At 37.6% G+C, this 20,205-nt stretch overlaps 1 protein-coding gene across 5 annotated transcripts in view; it reads right to left on the bottom strand.

Moving 5' to 3' along the window:
• The window catches only part of MMS22L (MMS22 like, DNA repair protein), a 100,637-nt gene that overhangs the window by 21,665 nt on the left and 58,767 nt on the right, over positions 1-20,205 (bottom strand). For 4 of the 5 annotated variants that reach the window (XM_067293947.1, XM_067293950.1, XM_067293948.1 and 1 more), the window contains exons 15-16: positions 6,903-7,093; positions 4,259-4,409 (exon numbers count right to left, since the gene is read on the bottom strand). In XM_067293947.1, coding sequence (XP_067150048.1) covers positions 4,259-4,409; positions 6,903-7,093 — 342 coding nt within the window. The remainder of the gene's footprint in view (positions 1-4,258; positions 4,410-6,902; positions 7,094-20,205) is intronic. The other variant, XM_067293949.1, reaches the window with a different exon arrangement.

The following is a 20,205-nucleotide window of genomic DNA, read 5'->3' as shown; positions in this document are numbered from 1 at the left end:
GCATATGTTTTCTTTGGATAAAACAGAGAGAAAAGAATTCACACAATGTGGAATTTCTTATTCTGACAAAAGATAATCTGAGAGTATTATCTAAACTGCTGATATACAACATTGGGAATAGCTTATCTGAATCAACCTGGAACTTTATATTGACACTACTTAAACTACCCCAGCCTTTCATTTAAAGCTAGCTCAGGTACCCCTATGCTACTCTCAAGCATACTTAGTCCTAACCCTACATAAAAGATAGAGAAGGTCTGCTTTAGCAAACAAAGATGTGTCTGATCAGAAAAGAGTCATATTAGAAGCAGATCAAAAAGAAAAACATAAAAAGGCAACTTGGAGATGACATAGGAGACTGCTATACTTGCTACATATTTACAAATGTATATGTGAAAGCATGCATATATATATGCATATATATATGCAAATATACACACATACAAGTATACACTCACACACAGAGCACACTTGCTGTGTATACTTTCAAACACTTGCTACTGTTCTACCGGCCAGGTGTTAGGCTGCAATCAACAGCACCATCCACACTCAGCGCACAATCATTCTCCTCTGCTGTTCAGTATTCCCCAAGTTTCATTTGCCTTATCACTCTGACTACCTGCTGTAGTCACTTTTTCCCAAGCATATCAGCCCCGTCTCATTAATTCTGCAGAAACTCCTGGCTAATGGACAACAGGTCTGTTCTGCACCCTCTTTGCAATTCCTATCGAATGAGCTCTGTATGTGCTTCAGGTCAGTGAAATTCCTGGAAAATAGTTACACCTTTTTATTTGAGAGATTTCTTCCCTGGTCAGTCCTAGGTGTTTTGACTTTACTGATTAATGCTTGTACTCTTTTCTTGATATATGTACATATATATCTACTTATTTTCTACTGAGTTTTTACTCAAGCTTGCAAGAGAGAGTCAACGCTGGTCCAGATGACCAAACTGGATTCTATTTCTCAGTGAACAACATTAATAAAGATTTTCTTTTATTTCTTTTTCAATTAGTTAAAACAAATGACATTTGTACATTTTGTCTGAACATCCCTGCTGGCGTGCTACTGACAAAATAAATAAGGAAACAAAATGCACCCAAACAGAACACAAAAATGAAAACTAAATTCCAGTACCAAAACACAAAAAATGGGATGCCTGTGGATTTAACGCTCTTTGCAGTAATGCCTAAACAACAACAAAAAAATTCCAATCCTTACCTAACCTTGATGTATGCAGCTAGTCTACTTGGCCCCATAAGCTTACAAAAACACTTTCTGCCGTAGCCTTACCCCTGTTTCTCTTGCTTGCTGGCAGGTAGGCCACTTGGGCATTGCCCTAGAGCTGGATAGGAATATGCTCCCAAACCTTCTGAAAGGAAGGAACATTAACTACTTGCTGTAAGGATGGGGAGTGGTGCATCTAAATCAGTGAGCTTACATATGTGCTCCAAGTTAGGTTGAACGGGTTGTAATAATATCATGCACTACACAACACTGATCCAGAGAGGAACTTTTAGGCAGTATTGCAAAAGAAATACCTAAGCATGCGCATATGTTCCCAAAGGCACAACTTGTCTTTCAGAACCTTTATTATTGATATTAAAGTAGCTAATATGCAGAACACAGCTTCAATCTTAAAGAGACCAGGCTGAGATTGCAGGGTGTATAACAGCATTAGCAACAAAATAGTCTTTTTATTTTTAACTGAGAATGTTTGATGTGAAAATTATCACAGCACAGTAACCATGAAGTCTTAAGATCCCAGCACTTAAACGCTTTGATAACTTTTGCTCTACAACTGCCTAAGGTAAATAAGTACATGAATTGTATTACAAAAATATTGTCATCTTTTTAGCATACAATGAAATGACAATGTTTAGAATATAATACATCTGTATAATTCTACCAAAGTCTTGTCTTAGGTACTAATTATCCTTGTACACAGGAATCTGAGTACCTTACCACTCTCTTGATGAGGAAGGGAAGTACCTTTGCCTAGGCTCAGATACAGACCTTTTTACCTTGATGGGGACATATGCAACTGAGGGGAGAAATAATGCAGGCAATCACAAGCCCAGTATGTTAGGAGCAAAAATACCTGCCTCAGTCTGAGTGCTTTATGTCGCATGCTCACTACATCCAGCAGGGAGAGATTCATCGAAGAAGAGAGGGAGAGGAAGGAGAAGGAGAGAACATACACACCCCTATAAGCAAAAGGCAAATATCCATCATCGCTGAGCTACAGAGTCATGCTTTCTCCTGCTAGTTCTCTTGACATGAACCCATGAATCTGACATTTTCAGTCACTCTGTGGCACAACCTACAAGAGGAGGGCAAGATCCCCTCATTCCTTTTTAAGGTGGTATTTTGAAATAGTTTTGAATTCCCTCAGACTGCAAGATCCACTTAACTTGCGGTCTTCCAATTCTTGCACAAGTGCTCTAACTGCTCGACTAACATACACTAGGTACTACTGTCAGTGCTAACTGCATTTTTAAATGGAATTATGGCAGCAGGGCTTTATGGGGAACTCAGTACGTGCTGGATGTGCATGTTCTGCACTTGCAAATTCAATCAGGCTCCCCAGCACTTGAGAAGAGGAATCCTTAGACTGTGGTTTCAAATCCAGTAAACGTATTTTTGCCCCAGCCAGGATGGCAATATATCTGCAGATACACGTATAACAATATATTAGGCACTTAATTAATGTTACTAATGAAAACTTAAGTAACTACTTTCCATCACTCAGTGCTTACCAGGGAAATTGGTAATTTGTCTTAAGCACCTAAATTGCACCAAAGTTTCAGTTTAGGCATCAAAGTGTTTTTCTTGATCTTACTTGAAGAGCAAAAACCTCAAATTACCAATGGCTATTTATGTGCTTAACTCCTATTTCATTCAGCACAAGCTGGGTATCTGAAACCTTGCATGACTAACCCTATCATACAAGAGGACTGAATGCTCATCTCCAGAATCCCAAACCGACACCCTAACACCTAAATTCAACCTCTTTTAGCATCTCCCTGCAAGAAGCACATAGACTCATCTTTGCCAGTCACACTGATACAGTCTTTACCATAGCCTGATTTACAGCTATCTTATTTAGTACAATATGTACCTTCAAAAATGTGCAATATTTTTCACTTTCAAATACAGTCCGAAACATAAACACTCCCTCTCTTTCTCTCTCACCTCCCCTGCCTCCAAAGCCTGATTCAGTTAAAAAAAAAAAAAAAAAAAAAAGCCCATCTTAACTAAATAAAGCCTACTTAAGGCAATCAAATTTCTTTATTTAAAAATAAACATTGGTATGTAAAAACATAGGCATGTGATAGATGTTGTAATCCTGGTATTTAATTTAAAGCACCCATTTAGCAGGTCTCAGATACTTGAGCTGCATGAACATCAGGACCATTAATATGCATTCAAAAATTGGCCTAAGATTGCCAAAAAGAAAGCTGCTTCCTTATGATTGCTTTAAGTTTTGGATACTACCCAACCCATCCTCCTGTAAAAGTTCTTTGTTTTGAATAAGTCAAGATATTTAAATATTAAATACTTATCATATCTTTTCATATTTCTATAATATTTATCTTGACTTTTATATAAAGATTTAAATTTTGAATCTCTTAAGTGTAAAAGGTATGAGAAGAATAAGACCAGTATGTTTAACTAGAAATTTTAGATTTTACCAAGTTACAATATTCCACTCATTTTTAAAGTGCAGCTAGGGCAGGAAGCTATTGCTTTGTCAAACTAACAACATTGCCAAAGTGTAACAATAATAGAAGGGGACAGATGGTTACAACTAGGCAAATTAAAAATAGGTTATGGGTCCAGGCATTTCGCTTTGGTGTAGTACTGGTCTTCAGAAGAGCACTGTTTAGGTCCCCATTTTTCAAAATCTATTAATAATAACACTGTTTCCATTTGGAAAAAAGTAAGTGGGTTACTATATAAAAGACATATAACTTTTGCAAAATATTTAGCTATCTTCCTGACAAATTTTGACCGTCTTAAGCTATTTATATGTAACAAACAAACACACACACACACCAACCAACACAATAACACGACTACCCCTGTGAAATGCATAGAGGCCACAATAATTTCAAAAAATCTAGAACTTTCACAGATGCAAAGAACCTGGACCGCCTTAATGAAACATAACTGTTTGAAGCAACATTTTCCATAAGTTTGATGAAGAAATGAGAGGGTACTGGAAGAACTTGAAAGAAAAGGAGGGGCAATTTTTCACCTGTTTTGTATTAGGTGACTCAGATATCTTGACACCAGCTGAGGCCACACCATGTCATCCCATCCAAACAACTGCATCATTGACAGAACAGGCTGTGGCTGGAGATCTGACAGAGCTTTGCTGGGCATGTCCAAAGCTAAGAGAGTAAAACCTGGTTTTAAACAGAGAAAAACGTGGCACAGTGTTAATGGTTTCTCAGTATATTCCTGTTCCACTAGAAAGCATTGAAACTTCTCAATTATGATTAATAAGGTGCTGTTCTGGAAGTACCAGAAATCTCAACGAAACCCGGGCAACTATTCTCAAGGATATTGTTTGTACACATAGCAAGATGTAGTCTCTGTCCCAGGGAGTTTGCAAGCCAAGGTGATGCACTAAATGCAAAGGAGGAGAAACTGATTCAAACATACACAATTTTAAATATATTCATGAAATCGCAGTTTATAAATGCCGATGACATAGCTTCACCACTGATGCAATAAAGACCACTTGCCATAAAAATTTCTTTTTTTGTCTGTTTGGACTCCCTTTCTTGCCTCCATCCACAACTTCTTCCCTTTTATGCGTAACTGTGCTTTTACAAGGTTTTATTTATCTACTCAGTTATTTTTACACAATTCACTCAGTGAAGAACTGTATTTGGAAATGTACGGAGTCAGTAAAAGTTGGTACCATTCTAGTTTTAGAAAAAAATCTCATATATTAGAGGTTATTGTGTAAATATAGCACTAAGGACAAAGTTACTCTTGAAAAAAGAATCTTGATACAACAGGGGCAGATCTAGCAACAGGGACAGTACTTGGCACAGAATTTTTGTTAATAAAGCATAACCTTTTGCTGTCCAGGTAGGTCTACTGTGGAATCTACATCCAATACTAACAGTATAAAAATATAACTTGTTCTTTATGCTGCAAATGACAAATGCATTTAAACTCAGGAAGAAGATGTAATCTGAAATGCTGAGAGATATTAGGCTACAGGAAATGAGTGGCATCAAATGAGTCAAGGACTTTGGACGGACTTTGGAAGGGAATGAAATAAAGGGACTCACAATTCCCAAATTTTCCAGTTCAAGTTAAATATAATATTAATTTATTAAAATAGTGATTTATAAAACTGCACGCACTGAGAGGCTGATTTTGAATTAGCCAGAAAAAGTTAGTTTTCAGAGACAACAACAATGAAGGTATTTTAATTAATGTTGTAGGGACAGACTATTTCAAGCCCTGAAGGAGTTAACATTTCCTTATGTGCCTCTGACTCAGAGAGGAGGTCATACCGAGTCCCCACTCTGCCTTAGGTGAGGCAGCCATTTGTGCCAGCCTTCTTCCAGCTGATCACGTTGTTTCTGCAGCATCAGCCACAACACGGGTGGGAGAGAAAGGGGGGACAGAAGTGATAATGCGAGTCCCAGCCTCTCTGCCTGGCAGGGGGGGCAGCAGAGCTGTAACAGCTGCTCTCTCGTCGGGGCTGCAACTTCTAAGGGCAGCAGCTCGTATGCGTGGGGAGGGTTTGTCTTCCTCCGTAGTACTGCCTAACACATCCATATAATGCAGGTCACAACTGCACTCCACTAGTCCTAAGCAGAGTCTGAAATAGGTTAGTTTTCTTGTTATTTTGCTGTGTTAATATGAAATAAATAGGAAAAGACACAACACTGTAGGAAATGAATGAAAGCTGTAATGTTAACAACCCCTTCCTTTGGGTTTGTATTTTTTCCACAAATGCTTCAGCACTACCTTTGCACACTGCCTCTTTCATTAATGTTACCTACTAACTACTGCAGGGCTACTTCAACTGAACAGTCTTAACATTTCTATTACTAACTCAGTACTTCCAAGCTTATATCTTTATTTAATTCAAATCATGATGGAAAAAATACTGCTTTATATTTCACTTTTCTAAATTTTAGTTAAACGGATACAAAACTTCATTGTAACTACAGATTAGTCTGGTCAATCTAAAATAGGCAGTAGTATAATAAAATTTCAGCGAAAATAACACTGAGAAGAATACAATGCTAACGACTGACGTTAAAGATCTGACTTGGTTTTCACTCTGTTCGCTGCCATGCTGACCCTCTGGCTGGAGATGGAGTAGTATTCTTTGCAACACATACATATGCAATATTGTATTTCAAGATTAGGACCCTTCAGTGCAAAACAAAATGACAAATTAAATGAATTATGAAATAGTTTTATGAGCTTGAGCATAAAGGTTCAGGAAAATCTGACAGTCTTAAAATCAACTTCTTAAAAACTGTCTTCAGATAAAATATTTTACAGAAATAAAAGTTTCATTGAATCACAGGCATAATGAAAAAAACAGGTCAACACAAAATTATAGTAAACTTGGACAAAAAGATACAAATTCTAGATATAGTGAAATACGCTATTCTCATTTATTTTATATTACATTTCCAATGTTGATTATAATCTGTGAATAGAAGAGAAAAATAAATCAGGCGTGCATCTTATCAAAATATTTAGCAGAGATCTAACTTTTGCATTTATACAGATTTAAGTTACTACATGTAAGTAGAAATATCCCAAACTATAAAATCCTTGAAAGACTGTGGCCCAGAAAACGGTGAAAAATCCAGCAGTTGCACGGGGGGGGGTGGGGGAAGGGTGCCAATGCTAACCTGCAGCTGTGTCAGCAAGCTGTGGGGAAGGCGGCATCTGTGCCATCCTCTGACTCTTCAAATAGGGAAAGAAATTTCTCCAGAGAGCACTGGCGACAGCAAGGTGGTGCTCTTTAGCCACTAATGGAAGCTGTGCATTTGCGGCCGTGTTCCCTAGCTGAAGCCCCTGGCTTACACGTTTGTGCACACTCCTAGGGAAAAACAACAACAACAAAAATGTTTACATTCAATAAATGAAAGACTCAAATTTTTTAAAAATGTATTTACAACGACTTTAAACTGTATAGTCTGAGAACTGAAGGATCATTTCGTGTAATTAAAACCTTTTTGCAAAGACATTATGCATACCGGTTATTTGATGGATGAATGATGGCATATTAAGCACCATAAAGTTAATGTTAATTACTAATGTCAACCATTAATTATATGCTTTTTAATATGTCAGATCAAAATGAGAAATAGGCGGTTTAAAATGAACGTTTGCCTTTTGCAACCGCTAGCATGACAAGCAAGTCTGCTTACAATCCAAAGCCAGATGCTTTTTCAAATTTTTGTCAATAAGGCTTTTAGGATAGGGCTGTGTACAGTAAATAATGGCAAATGATTTTGCTCAACTGTATGGCTTCCTTTTAAAACCTATTTCTAATTTGTAAAACCTCACTAGATACGAGTTTTGATAAGAGAAAAGATTCGTGCTATCCTGACGCGCTGCAGACAATTAGGTCTGACAGCAGTGCCCATAGCTTTGTTAGTACAGTAAGGACAAAAGTTACCACTACACATAACTCCCATCTCTTCCTGAGACAATGTGGCATGAATTCAATAACGCACTCAATTTTCTTTGATTCTTCTAGTACCATTCCTGCTACTTAATCTAATTTGGAAGTTGTGACTTTCTAGAGGTTTAATAGAGATATGTCTGCAGGGAATCAATGTTCTCAGAGAAATGGGGGGCGGGGGGGAAGCGTTGATAAATTTGTCTGGTAGAGCAGCATAGGAGGCATTACTGCACTGGACTGATCAACTAAATAACATGCTTATTAAAAACAATCTGTAGGAATGCACTATCATTCCTGTTCCTATTTATCTTCTGGTCAACTCAATTGAGATTGTGCATTAAAGCACAGGCAGCATTATTACATTTGCTTTATTAAATTCTATAAACAGCACTGTAAAGTCAGAGTCAAGATATTTATAAGATAATGGCAAACAGCGAAGGCATCGAGACTTGCCTTAACACTAATATTTGTAGACTATAACATTTTTTTTAAATTGCCATTGTCACAATAGCAAGCATTTCACAAAACTGTCTTTTCTCCTAGATCTGTGCTCATCTAATTCAAAATAAAACAAAACAAAAACAGAAAAAAACTCCAGCCCCTAGTTCCCTTCTGGGAATGTGGGAGAATTATAAAAGAATTACACAACTCACAGCACTCATTAGGACATCTGAAATGGAATAATTTTAAATAAAGAGTAGGCTGGCGGCAAGGCCTTCACTTACTGGGGTTGGTATTAGAAGCGCATCTCATTATATCAAATTAGTATCCAAAAATTCTGCCTAACACATAATTTAAAACATAAAACATACTGGCTGTCAAAGGTAACGATACCTTATGCCTGCCTGCAGGCATCCATTAGTTTCAATAGGAGAGACACAGAGAATTGAGTATCAGCTACTTTTTGAATGGCTACATTTAAGAGACATGGAAGGGTAATATTAGGAGGAATCAAATATTTCTTTGAGAGACAGCTCCAGTCCAAACACAGCAACAGAAGCCAGGAATTCTTAACCCATCCCCTAACCCAACATTTATTCCCTCTGTGGCTTCACATAAAACATGCAGCCTTTGTTAGCCTCAGTTTCCCAGACATGATATTTGGATAGCAAGACAGCTTACCCTTTAAGGATGCTGTGAAAACTATCAGTGCTTAGAAATTGAGGATTATATTCAGGATGTCACTTGGTATTCCCATTTACAAGGCATACTTTCCAAGTCAACATGAATTGAAAAAACAAGTGAGATTAGCATAAAAAGTCAAGCAGTACTTCTTTGGGAATTTCCCTTAATGAAAAAAAAGGAAAAACAAAAGGGTGAAGAAAAAACAAGAGGACAAACAATGAAAAGGTAAAAGAAGGGCTAAAGAAACAAGATAAAAATATATCTTTGCCCATTACTAAACAAAGTTTAACTGTAAAAACATAGAGGGCTTTTCTGTTTTATTTTGTTAAAAAGGGAAGCATGTAATATAATATAATGCCTCATAGTGCAGAGAATAAAACTCCCAGGACCAAATTCTGCCCTACTTGCATCTAGACTAAACTGTAAAATTGCACAAAGACCTTTTTCTCTCCTCTAAATTGCCTCTCCAAAGAGGGATGGCTTGCATCTCCTTTAGCCATCTATGCAAAGTAGAAGGGTGTACAGACTACCAAAGTAAGGTAATACATCTCTGTGTCAGTGGAAGGGCAACATGTACAAATCAGTATTTATGTTTATTCATAGTAACCTACACAAATGCTTGCAATGAGGTAAATGCTTAGAATCAATGGGGCATCAATATTTGCTGCAGCTTATGTAGCCAGCCACTTCCATCAATAAGCAAATTTATTTAATTCCATAAAAATGTTGATAAATACAATTTTTATTTTTATTCAGGCTTCTAACATTTTTCTAATGTTAGACAAGCATATCAAACACTGTTCCATTTCTGAAACTATATATATCTGATTTTCCATTGTCTTAAGACTTATGGAACCACCAGTTGCCTCATTACAATGGTAATAACTTGGTGTGTTTTTTACTTGTTTTAAATCCTGGATTTTCTATTTCTGTAAAAAGAGGTGTTTTTTCATTTTGCTATCAGATCAAATAAACCCTGGGTTTATAAAAGAAAGGAATGCTTCTGCACCCTGATGAAGATTGTGCTGGATGTATAAATATAGCAGTAGTATGCAGGATTATTTTCCATGTCCTACACCTGGGTAAGGAACTGAAACCATTTCTTTGGATGCAGGTACTGTAATAATAAACCATGCCTTTGCTACCTCAAGCCTGGATTACCAAAACAGAGTGAAACTTTAGGTCAAACCAGAAAAGTAAAACACGCATAAAAGGCAGAAGCCTGCCTATGCAATGCAAACTGAAGTCACTACTAGCCCATAATCCATGCCGGCTGCACACTGGCTCCTAGAAATACAGTGTCATTTAATTTGATCTCCAAGGGCTTAGCACACTGCAATGGGACAGGATGCCTATCTCCTCTTCCCACCAAAACCACAGGTGGGACTAGCAGAGACACGGGCCACCAGCCACAGTGGCTTGCAGACCATAAGCACAGACACTGCTTTCTTCATGGGTAGTGCTCCCAGCCCAGGCCAGGTGGTACCCACAGAACCCGAATGTACAACACAGCCAAGATTAAACTCAGGAAAGTCTTTTTAAAAGCTCTGAATGACCTTTTGATGTTGAAGCAAACAGATGAGAAAAACCATCAGCAGAACCAACACCCTTGGTAAAACTAGGGAGACTGGGTAGAGACATATGAGTTATTTCTAAAATGATAAATGGCTTTGATGCTTAGAATTTTAAATAATAACATCAGTTCTTTCAAGAAAAAGTCAGAAGTAAAGTGAAACAAAGCATCATCACAGAAGGATTCAAAGATGGGTAATAATAGGAGCGTTGTGCCCTCCACAGATCAATGGACCTGAATAATATGACACTGACATTTCCCTTCCAAACCCTCTCCCTCTTGCTGCCTCACCGTAATACTTTCAATGCAGTTTCTTGTTTTGGTATTTTGGCAGCAAATGCATTTTGGCTTGGTCCTCTTTTAATGTTGTCATAGTGGTGTCAGACGCAACAGAAGTGGCCAGGGGAAGCTAAGGCTTCATCAACTATCTGGTAATTATGAAGATTTCAGCACAAAGAATTGAAAAGATATGGAAGTTAGTTGATCCAGGGAACAAAAAAATTGAGTTTTGATTTCAGTGAAGATGACAGAACAGCTTTACATTCCCTTGACAAAGCCCAGACACAAAGGTAATGTCAATGACTGGGAAATGCGGGCAGCAATAAAAAGTTATCAACCTAATGTCTCCCAAAAATCAAAAATCACACTAACACAATGAAAAGCATATTTGTTTCTGCTGAAGAGATCAGCAACAAGATATACAATAAAGATGGCATAAAAATGAAATCCAAAATAAAATGCCAATGTTAACAGTACTCCATTCCCTAAGGAAAGGTGTTTTTGCTTCCCTTCCTTTCTCACTTGCCAATACGAACAGATTATATAGCACTATTGTATGGCAAAATATTGGGCTGTCCTGTAGAAACCTATGCAGCCACACTTTCTGTGGTTGTATAAATCATACTGTAGTGATACACTCAAAATTTTTGCTAATACTACAGGAATAAAACTCTGAGATCTTTGCTAGAAAAAGAGCAGTTCATTCAGCTTTAATGACCAAACAATATTTACTAAGCAGTATTTCAGAATTTAGTTCAAAATTATTCACTCAGTTTTACTTTCTTCAAATGTCATAAAACATCAATACTTCTTTAATACCTCTACTCATTTCTTCCTTTCATTTCCCCTCAACTGCTGCTTCTTACGATGACTAGAATTGTAAGCAAGCTTTCCAAAAAGTCATAAAAGTTCCCAGTAATTAGTTCTACCCAGAATTAAGTTGGAAGAGATGCTCTCCATATGCTTTTGAAAATAATTCAGTATAGGCATTCATCTAGTTGACTATTATGTCATTTAGTTACACAACAGTTATAGAAAACCCCAACTATAGCATTTATTTCATTGATCCATATGGATCCTAACTCTCATATTAACAAGCTCACTATTCAACTTCTACTTCGTAGTTTTTCCATAAGCATTATTTATTTCGAAGTCTGTGATCCAAATACGCAGTTTACACGAAAGTATATGTACTTTTCTGAAACTGTAACCCATTACACTACCACAAAATATAATGCAAAGAAATCAGTGGGAAAGAGAACAAGTTTGTAGACCAAGTTCATTATTTTTATATAGAATTTTTCAAAAACATATAAAAAGACTAGTTTAAGTATGGACTACAATACTGACATTCGCAAAGGCAAGGACAAAAAGGTTGCAGCTGGGTTCAGGTCTGCTTTCATGAAATATCAAGGTGCAACCTGGATGCACATGAGCTTTCCTCTTCTCTTTGTTTCCACTAGAAACAAAATCTGGAGCACAGGCCAAACAGGACTGTGGTAAGTTGTGGCCGAGTCCCTGCTCTGGGAGCAGGGTGCAGCACCCCACCAGTTTACCCTGGGGGAATCTCCGTCCCTGGAGACTTTTGAGCCTCACCTAGACAAAGGCTTGGCCAGCATGACCCAAAGCAGGAGACTTTTTGAGCAGAAGGTTGGACTAGGGGACCTCCTCCTTCTGACCAACACTTCTGTGATACCTGTAATGCACCTCAACACTGCTCAGTTTAGATACAGACCAGCTTTTAATACAAGCAGCTTCCAGACTGGAATTCTCAAACTAAAATTAATAGCCAATATTTCCTCTCTAGTATACAGAAGAAGTAAGAACCAGGCAAAGAAATTTGTAACAGCCAGCACCTGAGCAGCATGATGCCAAAATTAGCCCATAGGAAATGATGAAAAAAAGCTGTGAAAAGTCACCTTTCCTGTTGACTTCAGCATCTATCTCCAAGTCTGAAATAACAAACTTCGTTATCCTAACTCTCTTTCACATGTTCTCTTTCTGGATTCATGAAAATGGCACTCTGGGTGCATAGTTGGTTCTCCAAGTAGAGAGTGAAGCACCCCAGCTAATCCGTGCTTTGAGACTGATGAAAAGTCACAGATGCGGATTTCAGGCATCCCATGGTAAAGGCCTTGGGTTTCTTAATCACTGGTGAATGACCACTTGACATAATGTGGAAGAAGGTGGCCTTCCCTTCCTTGGCCACAGTTTGGAATGAAGGTAGGCAGGGCTGCAGAGCTCTGCAGTGAATTCTTCATTATCAGTGTGTTTATTAGGTGCACTGAGAGCATGCTTACAAGAATTTTAAGTGTACACGCACCTAGTTTATGGGCCTCAAAGTGCCTAAGCTGGATGCTGAACAGCTAAGGCCTGTGGAAACAGCAGTGTCCCTGGGCACATGCATTACAAGTACCATGAGGACTTAGTGGTTAGAATGGAAACTCTCGACACTTGAAGTAGTTTAGGTAGAGTTTCTGTGGAACACCCATGAAGGAAGTTAACTAAATTCTACCTAACTGATCAAACATCTAAGTCCTCTTCTCAATCTGGCTTTGAGCTCTGTGGGACATAGATTCTTTTTTATATCCCTTTATATAGCACCCAATACATTGAGACTGGTGTGACTGCAGTAGCAACCCAGTGGAAGAAGTAATCCCACATCAAGTCAGAATCTCTCAATTTAAGTTGTTTCTGTATCTGCAACATACATACAAAGTGCCTGTGAAGTTTCTTAATATTTAAGCAACAGCCTTTTCACTCTCTGATAACTCAAAAACAAAGAGCACAGAATTTTAACGCAACCTTTGGGGAAATAAAAAAAAGATTTCAGAAGGATAAGCAACATGAGAAACTGAAGGCCAAAAATAGATTTTCCCATCCTTTAACAGAAACATTTGGAAAAATGAGTTTATAATGAAAGTGTCAGTGTTGTCTGAGCTATAATGATAGCATCACCACCACAGTGCTGTATTGCAGACTGTACAAACAGAACTGGAAAAATAATGATAAAATATTATCAAACATTAGCATGCCTCCATCAGCCCAGTATTTATTACAGCATGTTTCAGTGTTCTTCCTTCGGTTTAATCTGCTTCAGTAATCCAAAATAAACTGCATGTTTAAATGTTTACTGCAAAAAGGATGTCTGAATAATATGTCTGGTTATGTATGTGTATATGTAACTGCTTGGTGTGATGAAGTAGTAGGGTAGGAAGGTGAAGGAAAAAGGATGCTGTTCAGAACTGTAACATGCAGGACAATTTTTATTAAATGCTTCTTTAACTCATCCATTTGTACTCAAGTTTTTTATAGCTCAGGCTATATAGCACATCACAACGTTACAACATGTCTTCATCAGGCAAAACAATGTGAAGCATAGGCAAACTGACATGTCTCAAACGTTGGGTGAAATCCAAAGAGAGGAGAGTAGGAGCAAAGGATGTAGTGGTTAAAAAACAGGGCACAAACAGATCTCAGATTCTCAAATCATAATTCCCAGACCGCTCACTTAGTAGTTATATCACCCTCCTTTGACCACAAATGCCCACAAATTTGGCCACAAATGCCCACAAATGCCTTGAGCTGAGCATCTAACTATTTCTACCTACCGGTGCCCTGAAATCTGACCATTACTAACCCATACCAACAAAAGCAAGCTGCACAGAGTGCAGCAGTAGCTATCGTCATTTTAAAACTTGAATACACATTTTTATATAGCACCAATGACTCAAAGCTGCAGGGGGCAGGGCACCTGGGTCCAGTTTTGGCAGTCTGGTTTTGGGATCAGACTCTGCTCCTTGGATTGCGAGTTTTACGTTAAATAAGTCCCTGGATAAAAACCCCAAAATCCTAGAACAAGGACTGGAACCCATGATACTCTTCCCTCCCAATCTTATGTTAGGACTCCCCAGTGGTTCCAAGCAGACAGAATTTTGCTCTTCATGACATTGATTCAGACACCTCTGGTCCCACCAGAAACAGATCAGATTCAATCCTTCACTTTGCATTCTCTGTAGGCTAGCAGTAGGCTAATTCCCACTCAGCATACAAGATTTCTGGGGGAGATCACCCTTCTGAAATACCTGCTTCTCCCCATATGTTCAAAGGGAGCAAAAGTGCTTAACTCTGGGTTTTGACTCCTACTCTGTAAGGCCACACGCCTAAAATGTAGGCATTGAAGCAACTAATTGTATGAACCTAATTTCTTTATTTGAGCTATACGTTATATCTTTTGAAGGAAAGTTATCAAAATATTCAAATTAATTTGATTTAAAAGACATGCAGGCTGTACATGTCAAATGAGTTGCTGCTCAGCTGGACCTGTTATTCTAGGCCATCAGACCACTGTAACTTTGAAGAATCCTACACTACTCGAGGGTAGGAGTCTTGGAAGTTCTAGTATCCTGCCAGATCATCTGAATGGAGCTGGCAGGCAGGCAGATGGCACAGCACTTCGGAGCAAGAAGTCAAAAAAGTCCTAAATCACCATGACACTCTGGGATTGACATCCTTCGCACCTCAATTTAAAGGATTTAAATAAATAAATAAATATATTTAAAAAGCAAAGCATCTAACAGGCTATAAGAGATGCACACAGACATTAGGGGAGTATTTCAATTAGGACAGCTTCTCTGTACAGCCTTAGCTAATCATTGCTAAATGATACTGCCCCCCAAAACCCTAATCAAATTGTTCCCCATTTTTTCATGTGCATATCAGGAAACCATTTCCCCTAAGCATCCTAAAACATATGCTGCATTATGTTCTCTTCATTAAAAAAATGCCTATTATCAAAATAAGAAAGGCTACAGATTCTTTCAGTTTACCACACATCAGTTGCTGCTGAGTAGAAGCAGACCACACACTCTTACTAAACACACAGCAGGTTTAAATGGAACCACTCCAGTTCTTTCATTGATGGCATAAATCTTCAAATCTCAGTGGAAGACCCTAGTATATCCCTATTGTTAGTGGATCATTGACAGAACAGACCCAAGAGTTAAGAAGCTTCTAATGTGATGATTTATATAAGCATAGTAATTAAAGTATATTAAAAATACAGATAATCTCCCCCAATCAAACCAATGAATGGCAGCCTATGGGCATTCAAATCGCACATTTCAATTTAGCTCAGGGTCACCTTTCCAAGTTAAATACTACCAACAGAAAACATCTTATACTAAAGGGCCTGCTCAGTTACTAAACATATTCAGCAAATTATATAAACCTCTTTGAAGATGCAAATATTTCAAAAAGAGTTAACCATTGTAAATAACTTTTTTTTTCCTTGAATTGATTTCAAGACTGAAGACAAGTTTCATTTCTCAGACAGTATTTAGGTGTGTATATATGTGTATATAAATACAATGCAAGTAGTCAGTAATTAAAAATACATTAAATAACTACACTATCTACAGCTAAAGCCCTTATGACTTTTTAATAATCTTTATTATACTTTGTGACTATTTTTTAATAATCTTTATTATACTTTGTGACTGTTTCTGAGTTTTTTGTTTGTTTTATATGGCTTCTACAAGTAAGTCAATCAACTGCACAAATAAAAGCACTTGATTATGATTTTGATATAAAATAAGAAGTAGATCAATCTAAAGCAGCACTCTTTATAAAGCTTTCCAAGTTCAAAAAGGAAATCACCAATCATTGCTGCTGGCCCTGTAATAACCAAAAATGGGAAACATCCCCTATTCAAATTATAAGTCAATACTCATAACAAATTATTTTTGACAACAGATGCCGTAATACATCATTTGGCATCTACTTCTTTAGAAAAAATGACTCAAGAAATTTGGCTCTTCTTTGCCTCAAAGTAATAAGGAGGAATCTGGCAGAGCTATGTTCTTTGCTAAACTCTTTAGATTTGAATGTAACACTTCAAAAAGCCTGTAACATGAAGAAAGATGAAGCGAAAGTCTCAGGTTTTTCTTTTACATGGCAGAATGGAAACAATAATACGTTATGATATATGGAATTAACTGAGTAATTATTGATCTATTATTTCATGTGAGATGTACACAGTAATGAAAAAACAGCAATCAAATCTCACAAATATAAAATCTCAGTAAGTTTGCTTCCTGATTGCTACATATGTCTTAATCGAAATAACAATTCAATATTATTCTTAAATAATTCTTGACTGGCTATCCAGTGACTTTCAGGGTTCAGGATGATGACCTATGCATCCACAAAAGCTCAGACTATAGAACAGCAAGCTTATCTCTCATTGCTTGATCCACTCCTGATCAGGGATTCACAGAAGTTGCTAAAAGCAACCATGACCTAATCCATTTCAAAGTTTTTGAACCAAGTATTGAAAAGAAGAGGTGTCAGTTTGTAAAGCTGCTGTATTTCTGGATGTGGCAAAGGCTAGAAAAGAGAGACAAAGTGCATTCTGAGCATTCTGGATGTAGAAGGCTGAGCAAGATGATCCCCCTTAACATTTCTCATCAGAAGGAGGACACAGTCCAAAATCACCTTTGTCTTGTATATTCTCTGCCTCTTGTACAAGTATTATGAAGCTACATCCCTTGAAACTTTAAAGATTTTCATTCTTTGGGAGTTAGCCTTCTGGAATTTTAGAAGCAAGTAGCACATAGGAGAGACAAAGATGACTCAATATCTGCGGTGCAATTCACATATTGTCCTTTACTTTTTTTTCTACTGGAAGCCAGAAGCCGTGCCAGAGCAGTATAAGCCTGAGCATTCCTGTCCTTTACTGGGGAGCAGCAAAAGTTCCCAGGATACCACTAACAAACTTGGCAGAAGCAAGAGGATGTAAAAGCCTATTTTAAAACTTGTGGAGCTGCAGCAAAAAACATGGAAATCTTTCAAATAGGAAAGTGGACACAGAAAATGCTGCAAAGTTAACTTAGAAAGAAAAAAACATGGAACAGAGTGTCCTCCAAGCACAGTCCACTCTCCCACTTCTATTACACTACTTCTTTCATCGCAGTCTTCCTTCAGTGACCTTTCCCCCACATGCTGTATGGGGGAAGACAAACCTGGAACGTGACGTACCCAGCTTGTCCTGTCCTAGTGACTCTCCCAGACAGCTGCGGTTGCAGTGAGACTTGCAATGATCAAGGCAAAACAGATGCCATAACCGTGCAAGTGAAAGCTGTCATATGAACACTTGCAGGAATCTTCTATCTGTTGCTTGATGTAAGTTGTAACAAATATATTAAGAAATGGGCCAGCAGTTTACCTGAAACACCTCTCGCTAAATTACAGGAGACAGCAAGAAACTGGTAGAGACCTAGAATAAAACAAAATCACCTGGCACAAAACAAAATTATGGAAAAAGAGAAAAGAAATCAAGCTTGAAATTTTTGTCCACTGACTGGATTTCTCTTACTTTAAAGAAAGGCAAAGTAAATGTCCCCGAAAATGTGATTCTATAATGTGCAAAACTGGAGTTAGGTTAAAAAGTTCTAATATTTTCTAGGTATTTAAATTCACCTTTCAGAGGAAAGCTGTTCATTAATGGGTCTGTATTCATCACAGATACAAAATCTCAACACTTCTTGTATTGCTCCTTCAATTTACTGGTACATAGGTAATACTGCTTCTTCATTTTTAGGTGCAGAATACCAGGAAAATTTTTTCTTAATTACTTATTTGTGAGTTTTTTGTTTTTTGTTTTTTTTTTTAAGAAATTCACTTTATTTTCCTAAAACACTGACTGTTTTGTTAGCAATCAGCGCAACAGTCCCATTGTTATTCACTAATTTATTTTAGGGCATTATAAATGATTTATTTTACCGATTTTTTTGAATGGCTAAGGCCTGATGAGCATTTCCTGTATATGTCCAGCTGAAGCAACGTCCAAGGCAGCATCTGCAGGACCACAACAAAAAAATTATTTATCTGTTACACATCAAAGAGCTTGTCTGCTGATAGGAAAGATTCCCATCTTCACTGGGATGGAAAGTGTTAATTCTGTGAATAAAAGGTTTTCAGCTGCAGCTGAATCATGTGAAGATTATCAATATAGCAACAATGTACAAAGGGGCTTCGGTAAGGTTACTGAGTTTAATATAATCCTCTCTATAGCTAAGCACAGTAATAGAGAACCCTGCGTTAACTGTGAGAGCATGTTGTGTGTGCTCAGTAATACTTCGAAAACATACAGGGAGAACAAGAAATCCCCAACATCTTTATTACGCTCAAAGACAGAGTAAAGATATTAACAAGAACAGACACAACCCTAAAACATAACAGTACAGAAAAGCCAAACAACCAGAGCTGCAGAATATTAGTTAGCACTTTCTCCTTAACTCTTCTCAAAGGGTGTAAACTACATCACAGAAAGGACAGGTTGTTATAACCATAATTTAAATTAGCAGCAACAAAGCTCTAGACTGCTTTGCTGAGGACCCCTGAGAGGGAATGCTACATCCTCTTCAGCCACCCTACCAAATTTGTGCCAGTCAGCTCTCATTTTTCCTAACCACATTTAACTGAGTATAGGTTGAAAAAGCAGCAAAAACTACATAACTTGTATGTGAATTCAGTGTAACCAGTTCACATTTCAGTCTATGGAAGAGTCTTGGGAAAATCAGGCAGCTAATTTGAGCTCAAATACAATTTTTCCTCCATTACCTTCACTGGTGTTCAGCCTAGTTAGCCTTTCCCCTGTACTACACAGAATTACGCTATGATCACAGTTATCCTGTTATCTTTAATGCACTCTAATTATAAACTGAACACACAGACACACAAAGTTACTCCCTATCTCCCCAAAATATCTTGGCAATTCCCAGGAGAGTTAAATTCATGTCATATCACATGATGAGAGTTTAAAAGAAAAACACAAAACACACTTCAACACCATCACTAGGACCCACCTGAAAAGCAAAGAAAAGATATCGAGCATTCTGGTGGCAAATGTCATATGCCAGTATGACAGACACTTCCTGTCACATCAGGGAGGGCTCTGCTGGGATCCTTGGGAGTTCTGTGGTCAACCCTGACCAAAAGGTTCCTTGCCCCTTTTTTTTTAAAAAACAAACAAACAAAGCCATCTTTTATTTAAAAGATTTGTTAGAAAACTAAGGAGAATTTGTAATTTCATTTCTGTAAGTCGAAATTATAGGGATACAATTTCAATTAACTTTTTAAAATATGAGATTAAATTTGGTTTCTAAAGTATCTTATAAAAGAACAGGAAGTCTAGATCACTTTAGACGGTCTTTTTTCAAGTTTATAGCCTATGAGGAACATAAAGACTAATATCTGTCATATAGGGAACAGACAGTATTAGCTGTTACATTTTTTAGCTGGGAACAGCAACTATTATCTGTACTCAAGACCGTTTTTAACAGCTTTCCATGATAGCTGTTCCACCTTGCCATCAGAGCAGGATGTAAACTCAACTGAAGATTCAAGGGTCAAAGCAAATAACAGGGAGCAAATGGTCCTAAGCGAGGCTAAACACCACCTTTCTTCAAAATATTCAAAAGAAAGATTCACTCAATGCAGTCAAGGCCTTTCCAGTGAGCCTTTGCTTTCAAAGTTCTAAAAAAAT

The sequence above is a fragment of the Apteryx mantelli genome, chromosome 3 (assembly GCF_036417845.1).
Source record: "Apteryx mantelli isolate bAptMan1 chromosome 3, bAptMan1.hap1, whole genome shotgun sequence".
Lineage (NCBI taxonomy): Eukaryota > Metazoa > Chordata > Aves > Apterygiformes > Apterygidae > Apteryx > Apteryx mantelli.
This window is presented reverse-complemented; position numbering and strand designations above follow the sequence as displayed.